Below are 10,036 nucleotides of genomic sequence, written 5' to 3'. Positions count from 1 at the left end.
GCCAGACCACACGAGCCAGGGGGTCCTCACAACCGAGAGCCCAGCGACGCGACCCAGCACAACGGCAGAAACCCCAGGGGCCACGGCAGCTCTGACCAGCTCTCCTGCCACCTCGGGGCATCTTCCCATCTCAGCTGCCACCACCCCACTGCACACAGACAGGGACAGCCCGAAGGTGAGGGTGCAGCTGTGCACCGTGGGTGGTGGGAGCGTGAGGAGGCTGGATCTCTTCACTCATGCCACCATTGTGTTTTTTTCCCTTCCAGCCCATCACGTGCCACAATGTCAAAGAAGTGAGCGACACTGGGGCCATCTGCTTGCAGCTCAACGAGTCCAACACTTGTGTGAGTTGCAGTCCCAGGGTGGCCACTCATCTCTGAGGGGAGGGACCTGCAGGAGGAGGGGGATGCAAGCCACCAAGGGATGATCACAGCAGTCCCAGGTGGATCTCAAAGGGATGATCACAGCAGTCCCAGGTGGATCCCAAAGGGATGATCACAGCAGTCCCAGGTGGATCTCAAAGGGATGATCACAGCAGTCCCAGGTGGATCCCAAAGGGATGATCACAGCAGTCCCAGGTGGATCTCAAAGGGATGATCACAGCAGTCCCAGGTGGATCCCAAAGGGATGATCACAGCAGTCCCAGGTGGATCTCAAAGGGATGATCACAGCAGTCCCAGGTGGATCCCAAAGGGATGATCACAGCAGTCCCAGGGGAAATGCAACCTCCTGGTTGCACAAAGCCTCTTTTTTCATGATTAAGCTCTGGGGTCAGTTTAGCTTCTAAAATATCTCCCACCACAGTTAACAGGAAATTGCCTTTGTTCTTCTTCTTCCTCTTCCCTGTTGGGAATGCGAGTGGCTTTTTTTTTTGTCTTGCCAACTGCCCTAGGAAAGAAATCAGGGCTTCTGAAGGAGCAGGAGTGGCTGAGCAGTGTCCATCTGCACCAGCTCCTGAGGGCTCTGTAACTGCCCGTGGCCTTGTGCACCAAAAATGAAGAACTGCTAAAAGCAGAAGAGGGTCTGTCTGAGGCACAGTTGTGGGTGGGAGGTGAGAAACCTTTCACCCTGGAGGTACAACCCGCACCAGAGACAGTCAGTGCTGGATGTTGTGGGACAGCAGACTCGGTGATACCCTGGGTATAAAATGATAATGATGATTTTTACTTCTGCTGCTCAGCCGTACTGCCAACACTGAGGATGAGTGAGTTCTTCCTTGGCTTTTCTCTGCAAATTGGTGATTAAATGGCATTTAGACTTGCTCCTGTTTATTGGGATTGTGCTTTAGCAGGAATTTACATGGAAAACACCTCCGGGATGGAGTGATTCTGATCCCAGATGCCATCTGCTGGGCAACGGCACCTCTGGGCACAGGGCTCAGATAACTGTGCCTGCATTACTTATATAAATACATATATCACATAGAGAATATCCTATAGAGTCGTGTCTAATTGCAGGTACTCTTAACCCTCCCTCTCTGTGGAAACCAGTCAAACTGCTCCCTTTCCAACTGTGTTTTTCTGGGAGCTCTCAGCCCACAGCAGACCTCCTCCCATGCTTCCACCTCAACAATCCTGGAGTGGGAAAAACCAGCTGAGGCTCAGCAGCTGCGGAACCTGGGAAGCAGATAAGAGCGTCTGCGAGGAGAGCAGATAGGAGGGACCGAGCCGTGTCTCACTTTCCTGCTGGCCTTTCCCAAAGCAAATGAGCAATAAACTGGCACCCAGCGCTGCTAATTGCAAAGGGAAATTCTGACACTCCGATGAGTTCTTTCCACAGCAGAGAAAGGAAAATACACACTTGGGTCTCTTGTTCCATCTTGGCCTTTCTCACCCCAAGCCAAGCTCTATAGAAACAGCTGAAAACGATTTGTTTGTTATTCTCCCGTGGATAAGTTTCTGCGTTTTTGTACGCTCAGAGGATGTGGCAATCTGAGCACAATACTGAGGCAATTCTAAGGCAAAGAGAGGAAGGCATTGAGCTGTGAGACAAGAGGGTTTTCTCCTCTTCCACAGCCCCACGTCAGTGGGTACATCCCAGGGAACAAATAGAGGGTAGGGGCAGGACAGGGGGTTCAGGCGGAGCTGGTCTCTGTCTTGAGGAGGTGGGCACAACCCAGCTCAGATGATGTCCCCAGCTGGGAGGATGTTAGGGAAGCTGATAATGTCTTTTAGCAACTGTGGGCTCTGTCTCCAAGCCTGGCTGTGGCTGAAAATAGACCCGAGGAGAAAGCCTGTCCTGTCTGATACAGGAATTGGCCCGCAGAAGGGAAAGGCTGCTGCTCCTCACTCCTCTTCCTCTTCCACCCCAGAGTCAATTCGGCTCTAAAATGTGAGAAATTTGTACTTTTTTGCCTAGCCTTTGATCAGCAACCTAGCAAAAACATTGAAGACATTTCCTAAACAGGAAGGCTCAATGCTTCTTTGTTATTTCCCTCCTTTCCCAGCCCCTGCCTGGGACTCTGAGACAATAGGGCTCTTCAGGCAGCTGTTTCAGTCTTAAAATTGGAGGGACTTGCCATGCAACTAAGATCCTAAATTTAGCTTTGTTTAAATGCCATTTGCAAGAGTTACTAAAAATATCTTCATTTAATTTAATCTCATTAAGTTAAGAAACAAGAAATTAGCATCCCCTTTTTCTAGGTGTTGGTACTGGGGCCCCAAGCAGTGGTGAAGTGGAGGGTGAAGGGCTGGTGCTGGTGGTCACTTGTTGCTTCTGCTGAGCTTTGCACAGCACAGATAAACCATCAAAACACAAAGGGTGAACACATAACCTTACCAGTAGAAGGTACATCATCAGCACAGCTGAGATGGAGAATTAGTCGGTTTGTTTGGTTCAATGGCTGTTTGTTTGGAAATTTTGCAGAAGCATTTTTTAGAGCTGAAGGGATCGGAGTTGTGGAGTGCAATATGTGAAGAAAGCGCCCACCGCGTTCCCTCCCCCTGCCAGATCAAACTGGCTAAATCCGAGGTGGACCGTGACTGTCTGCTCCTCATCCTCGTTGGTGAGAGAGGTCAGTTGAGATAATTCCTTTGCCTGTTGTTGGTATCGCTGGTTAATGACCTCGAGGTGGGCGATGGGAGAGGGGAACATCTGTGGGGAGAGGCTGGAGGTCCCTGTGGGACACAAAGCCTCGGTTATAGCCTGGGATGAGACCTCTCTGCAACTACTGCTCGTCCTTCTGGGGTCTTAGATCCATGGAGCCATGGTGTTGCCTCCAGCGCAGTGAAGGGGCTGATGGCTCCTCTGTGCTCAGCAGTGGCCAGGATCTTCAGTGCTGGCATTAGCTGCAGCATGATCCGCTATGTAATGTGCCTGTCCTGTTCTGAACCTTGCAGATCCTGTGACAGATGTGCTCCCGGAGCCTCACTGGGAAAAGGTAAATTCCTTGAGCAAATTCAGTTGGAAAAAATGAGTGACCTGAGTCCAGGAAAAAAAAAAGTGACCTGGAGAAAGGACATTTTTAAATGGTCAGTTGAGGATGAGACCTGAACCTGCCTCTGTCTCACAGGCGTTTGTTGAGCATTGGCACGTGAGATGGTTGGAGCCAACCAGCAGATGTGCAGCGAGGCAGCGTGCACCCCAAGAGCACTAAAACAGCCACTGCAGGCAGAAATGCTTGAAATAGCTCCTGTAAAATTTGTTAGGATTTTAATTTGATAGCCTTTAAAAAGGACTAGATCCCAACAATAACTCTTAGGATGTAACTGGCACTCTGCTTCTTCAAAGTACCACGCTGACAGTAATTAATTCCTCCTCTCAACACACCAGTGAGGCTGCCATGGGCTTGTAAAGCTGAGTTCCAGGTGCCTGTGTCCACGGCAGCCAGCAGAGAGGTTTCAGCCGTGCAGATGCACACTCCAAACCTCAGGGCTTGAGTGCTCCTGTCCAAGGGAGAAAATCTCCCTGTGCCACAGGAGGATGGAAATGAGACCATGGGGATGTGAGAGCTCACAGGGCCAGTGCAGAGCTCAGGAGCTTGGGTAGCAAAGCCCAGCTTTGTTGACACGCAGGAGGTGAAGAGCAGCATTGTTTAAGCCTGTTCAGCAGATGCACATGTTTCCTGTTTTCAGACTCCCAGCTCTCTTTGGTGTGCTTTCTTTTGTTGGTTTTTTTTTTTTGTTGTTGTTTTGTGTTTTGTTTTTTTTCTCTTCAGTTTGGAATAAAATCCCTTAAACGGGGGAGTGTGAGGAACCACCAGGACTTTTCTCAGAAGACCCTGATTGCCTTGGTCACATCTGGCCTCATGCTGGCGTTCCTGGGCTTGGCTGGATATTTCCTGATGAAGCGGAGGAGCTGGAGCCCCGCGGGGGAGAGGCTGGTTAGTGCTTATCGATGGCAGAGGAGCAGGTAGAGAGAGGGGTGGGAGAGGAGGGGGCTGCTCCTCAGCCTGTCTGTGTGTCCCCAGGACACTCGGCCAGCCCATGGGGTGTTGTGACCCTGGGCAAGGCGAAGGGCTGGAGCAGGGATCCAGACTGTGTGGGGTGAAGGGAAAACTCTCTCACCTTCTAAAATTAACTCTTAGCTGTTGCTCCTGTGGGAAAACCACCCCTTTCTCACTTGTACTTCTAGGTCTAACACTTATTTTTGCTCAGCAGCAAGAACTCATCCAGCAAGACCCTTCCAGAGACACTGAAACCTTATGAATTTGTCATTAAAAGTGACACACTTTAACTTCCCACTCGCTGCAGTTGAGTTCTGTGATTGTCTTGTACCGATGCTGTAATAAAGGCTCCTTCTCCCCTCACTTAACAAGTGATGGTAATAAAATATATCAAGAAAGAAAAAGAAAGAAATTTCCTATGTCCATTTTCCCCTTTCCAGGCAGGCTGACCTCTGAGGACTCTTCCCTACCAAGGACTTTCGGGGACGTGAGCCCTCTGTAAAGTAAGGACAGGCCACGCTTTCCCCCCGTCGCTGCTCGTGGGCAGGTGAACAGTTGTGTCCTGGGAAGCTGTTAGGTTATTTCATGGCCAGGAAGGATGTTCTCAAAACATGCAGGTGGGAAGTCAAGTGCATGTGTCAGAGGCAGGGACATGACAGCTTGGGCTGTTGAGCCTGCTGCCTCTGGGCACCATCCCCTGGATGATGGCACCAAGTGAAAGCCAATGTGTAGCTGGGAGCTGCCCATGTAAACACGTGGCAGTGTCAATCCAGTTTCTAGGCTGGACGTGTCCAGCACACCCATCTCACTGCCATGGACAAGGGTGTCAGCAGAGGGATTGAGTGAAACAATGGGGCAGGAGGGATGCTCAGCAGCTTGTTGTGGGTGCTGGATGCCACTGGGCAAACTGGTGACCAGCTGACAATCACCACCCACAGCCCAGGACCACCAGCACTCATTGCATTGCCATCAGACCTGCCACGGTCCGGCACGTGGGGAGTTATCGTGGTGGGGGACAGAGGCAGCTCTGCCACTGCTGTGTGTACTCCAGAGGTATCTGCTCCTCAGAGCAACAGCCCCACAACACGTCTTTGCTTTTATGGCCCCACACAGCTCTCCAGGCTGGTGTTGCTGGAGCACAGTCCTGCACTTCTGGTGGCACCTTGCTGCCAGCTTTGCATCGATCTAGAAGCTGAAAGAAAGGAGGATGGGGAAAGAAAAAAAAAAAAAGGCAATTTCCATGGAAAGAAAAAGAGGCAATTTCCATGGCTTTCATTCAATGGTGATTCTTACTTGGCCAAAGTAGAAAGCAGAGGTGATCTGTCATGGTGTAGCTTTGCAAACCCAGGGCAGGGGCAGCTCCAAAACCTAGTTATGTAAACCCAACAGAACTGATGGCTTCTCTTTTCAGGTCCAGGAGAAGAAAAAAATGCAATTCCTGGCTGATTTTCTTCTTTGTCCTGCCGTGGCATGGTTCAAGCCCTCTGTTCCCCTCCTCGGCAGCAGGAACAGGTTCCCATGCCTGCAGTTGTTTGTCCCTCCTGGCCAGGAAGCACAGGCAACCAGCCAAGCTGCTGCCTGCAATCCAAGCCGGTTGCTGTCAGCCTTTTCCCTTCCCTAACGCTGCCTTTGTTATTTATGTACCTGTTTAGGCTGAAGACCCATATTACACAGAAAACGGTAGCCAAAGAAACACCATGTTGATGATGTCCCCTCAAGAGCAACCTGAGCTGCAGGAGAAGCCAAATCTCAACGGTGGGACTCAGGAGAATGGGACTGGCCAAGCGTCCTCCAAAAACGGGCACTCAGCCAGGCAGCACGGCCCCGCCGACACCGAGATGTGAACCCATGGAAGAGTGTCCTTACCGCGATCTAGGAGGGGAGCGGAGAGACAAGGGAGGGCAAGAGTTTTCTACGGACAGTTAGGGAATTGCAGACCATATTTTTTTTTTTAATTATTGTTATTTCTGTGAAGAACTTCAAGATCAGCCTAAAGCACACTGAGCTCCAGAGCTGCCACAGACCTGCTTCGCTGCCTCCTCCTGCTTCTCCCGTTGACCACACAAGACACTTTTTCGCAGCTGTTCTCTGCTTTGGTTGTTAGAAGAACGTAACGAGAAATGCAAGTGCCCTTAGACCTGAACAGCTTTTCAGCAGAGGCAGACTGAAGCTACAGGAGCCTTGAGCCAGAATACAAACAGGCAAAATTTTTGGTAGCAGTGTGTTTGGCTGATTCAAATTGGGATTTCAATGACAAAAACCTCTCAGGTTTCAAATAATTTTGCTTAACAGAGTTGTTTTTTATCTCATCTTTATGTTTAAGCGCAGGATTTCTTCCTCTTTTAAGAACATCAGGCATTTAATCCCCCTTCTTGTGCTTTATGTCTTCTTTGGTATTTCCCACTCCAGCAGAATTTGCTGAAGCTCTGTGTAAAACTTTCCACGTGGAATTGAAGGCTGAAATGTGAACAGACCTCAAACTTGTTTCTTTTTATCAATCCTACCAGTACACAGGTAGTTGTTTTAGAGTAAAAATCTTCCCCCAGTCTCTTCATGTCAGGGGCTGGAGTTGGCATTTGATGAGGCAGAACCAACAATTAATCATTGAAGTGAGAACATTTGATACGGCCGTGGATGGCTCTGCGCACGCCGGGGGCTGGCAGGGCCATCACCCTCCCTCCTGACATGCAAGGGTCATGCTGAGGGGAGGGCTTTAGGAATAAAAGTCACCCAAGGGCTCCCAGTGGGAGTTCTGGACAGAAACCGGGCTCCAGGATGGGTATTTCTTCCTCTGTCACCAAAATTGGGAATAAAGCTCCTTCACACGTGGTGTCTCTGCATCAGCAGTGGGTACATGAACAAAAAGAAGTATTTTTGCTTTGGTAAGTAAAGGTCAAAACCAAAAGCCCAGCTCAGCATTGATCCTGCTCCCTGCTTGTCAGGAGCCAAAGGTGTTGCCATGCCAGCCTGGTGTTGATGGTGCAAGACCACGAGATGCTGCAGTTCAACCCAAAATCTCTGCTGGCACCAGCAGCAATCCTAAATAAAGAACAAAAACAGCCCTTGAAGCTGATCTACCCTCTCAATAGTGAATTTATTGCAACCTTTTCTCAGTGCTGAACACCTGAAGGGAAGGTTTGTTTTGTTTTGGGTTTTTTTTTTTGGTACAGTGCTTAAATAAATTACAGCAACGTCTGTCATCATCTGGGGCTGTTTGCGTGACTGTAAGAGTCATTCAAACACGGTTGAAAATGTTGCAGGTTTTATTTGTTTTAGTGTGAATTGCTTCTCCCAAATCTCAGTGTAAATAATCCCAGTTGAGGAAAAAAAAATAAAATAAAAAAAATTAAAAAAATTTGAGTATTAAAAATCAACTTCTCCTTTGTGTCCTTGGAACAACAGCGTGTTTATCCCACCGGGACGCGTGGCTCTGGCTGCGCCGTGTGCCAGCACGATGAGAGGACAACGCCTCGCAGAGAGGTTGTTTCCCAGCAGATATACGATGACTAAAGGCTGGGGCTTGTTCTCTGCACATTTTCCTCGTTTTTCAACAAACACATTTGCACGTCAAGTGACGTACATCACTTGAGTAAACCTCATTTGTTTGGTTTTCTGTTGTGGAAGATGCTCAGTTAATTCCTGGATAAATAAATGAGACTCGAGTCTTGTGGAGTCTGACCTGACACCAGGAGGGGTGTGTGTGTGTGTCTGTGTGTGTACACGTGTGTGTGTGTACACGTGTGTGTGCATGTGTTTGTATACATGTGTGTGCATGCACATGTGTATGAAGCTGAAGAAGATGAAGACAAAAATGAAGATGAAGATGAAGACAAAAATGAAGATGAAGATGAAGGTGAAGGTGAAGATAGGTGAAGATGCAGATGCAGATGAAGATCAAGTTGATGAATATGAAGATGTTGATGAAGATGAACATGATGAAGATGAAGATGAAGATGAAGATGATGAAGATGAAGGTGAAGCTCTCCTGGGGGGTTGATGTGTGCTGTGCTGTAGGACAGGCAGCTGGGGTTGGCTTTTTTTTTAATGGCAATTGTTTTTCTAATCAGCACAACTCGCTCTATCAAAAGTCAGAGATCTAATCAAACATCAGGTGCATTTTTCACAGCTCAGGGTATGTCCTACAGCCAAGCAGAGACAATAAAATTACAGTCAATTGCTTTGGCAAAAACAAAAGCTTTCTTTAAGACATCCAGATTGAGGGAAATGCCGAGAGCGGCAGTGGCTGAGCAGGGATGATGTCGAGCCAGCGGAAAAGGCTGCGCTTCCAGCTCAGGAAGTTTTTTGCCTGTCTGTAAATACAGGCAGCTCAGCTCTGGCCCTGACGAAAAGGTTATTATTATTATTCTTTCCTTATCAAACCCCTCGCATTCCTTCCTTGTCAGTCCCAGCGTCTGCCAGGCAGCCTCTTCCTCTCACCATCCCACGCTGCCTGTGGGCTCTCAGCTGCTTTTGGGCCACTTCTAGGGGCTTTTAGGGAGGTTAAATCCATCTCAGCTCCCACCAGTGACCTGCTTTTCCATAAACATGGTTCAAGGTTGGTGCAAGGGCTCTTGCCTGGTTCATGCTCTGCTGTCCTGCACGTATACAGTGCACATAGTGTCTGCCTAGTTGGTGGGGACACTTATATCAATGTGAAATGTCCTGATGAAAATAATTGGCATGAAAGCATCCTCCGGGGAAGAAGGGTGGCAATTATAAATACAAGGTGTTAAATATAAATATGACACAGTCGTTAAATGGCATGTCCATGTCCCAGCCTGAAACAGAAGCGGGAGCTCTGACACCCATCCAGGTCGCCCTGAATCCTTCTGCAGGTTGAAATCAAAGACTTTTTTCCGAAATGAAGGACCCTTCCTGTCGGAACTGCCATGAAATGTTACTGTGAGATGAAGGTGGCTCACTCTGTGCATTGCTGAAACCAATCAAATTTATCAGAGCAAATGAGTTTTAATTAAGTCTTATTAAAACTGTGTCCTTCAGTGAATCTCTCATGTCTTGCATAATAAAAACAGCACAACCCTCCCAGGTGAGAAAACTCCTGCTCTGTGATCTCACAGGCCCTTCACAGCAAAACAGCAAGTCCCAGCTCAGAGAAAAGAAGCTCCTTTCTCTGTTTGCTGGTTGTTAATTTCTTTTTCATCAATTCAGCACTGGAAAGAGCTGCCCCGATGCCTGAGATCCCTCAGCAGCAGGATCGGTCTTGCACAAGCAGCAAGACACCCGGTTCCTACTCTTACAGAGGTGATTGCCCTGTGCTGTGCCTTGGAGGCTGCCAGGAAAAGATCCTGGTTCTCTCCACACTCCGGATCTGCCGGGACAGATTTACTTGAACATTGTGCTAAAATTCCAGTTTAAGGGTAGATGCTTCGCTCACCTTGTCACACTGTGAAACCTTCACCCCTTGTGAAATTCTGTTCAATGCAGTTGAGCTTCAAGAAATACAGAAATACGACTTCTCTTTCATCCTAACAGGTGAGTATTGACCTCTGCAGCACAGGCTGCAGCCCAGCCGAGAGGGAGCTCCATGCCCCATGTACCCACCACCCCACTGCACAGATTGAAACATTCCCAGGTTTCTGCAGGATTTTGAAGCGGCAGCAGAAACAGTCTGGGGTATATTATATATAACAA

General features: G+C 48.6%; 1 protein-coding gene across 1 annotated transcript in view; it reads left to right on the top strand.

The window, feature by feature from the left end:
• CD34 (CD34 molecule) overlaps positions 1 to 6,228 on the top strand; it is a 13,381-nt gene extending 7,153 nt beyond the window's left edge. The window contains exons 3-8 of the mRNA XM_029084037.1: positions 6 to 175; positions 267 to 344; positions 2,866 to 3,013; positions 3,339 to 3,379; positions 4,157 to 4,321; positions 6,037 to 6,228. Coding sequence (XP_028939870.1) covers positions 6 to 175; positions 267 to 344; positions 2,866 to 3,013; positions 3,339 to 3,379; positions 4,157 to 4,321; positions 6,037 to 6,228 — 794 coding nt within the window. The remainder of the gene's footprint in view (positions 1 to 5; positions 176 to 266; positions 345 to 2,865; positions 3,014 to 3,338; positions 3,380 to 4,156; positions 4,322 to 6,036) is intronic.
• Positions 6,229 to 10,036: the final 3,808 nt, after the last annotated feature.

Source organism: Antrostomus carolinensis, unplaced genomic scaffold (genome assembly GCF_000700745.2).
Source record: "Antrostomus carolinensis isolate BGI_N321 unplaced genomic scaffold, ASM70074v2 scaffold15583, whole genome shotgun sequence".
NCBI classification, from domain to species: Eukaryota; Metazoa; Chordata; class Aves; order Caprimulgiformes; family Caprimulgidae; genus Antrostomus; species Antrostomus carolinensis.
This window is presented reverse-complemented; position numbering and strand designations above follow the sequence as displayed.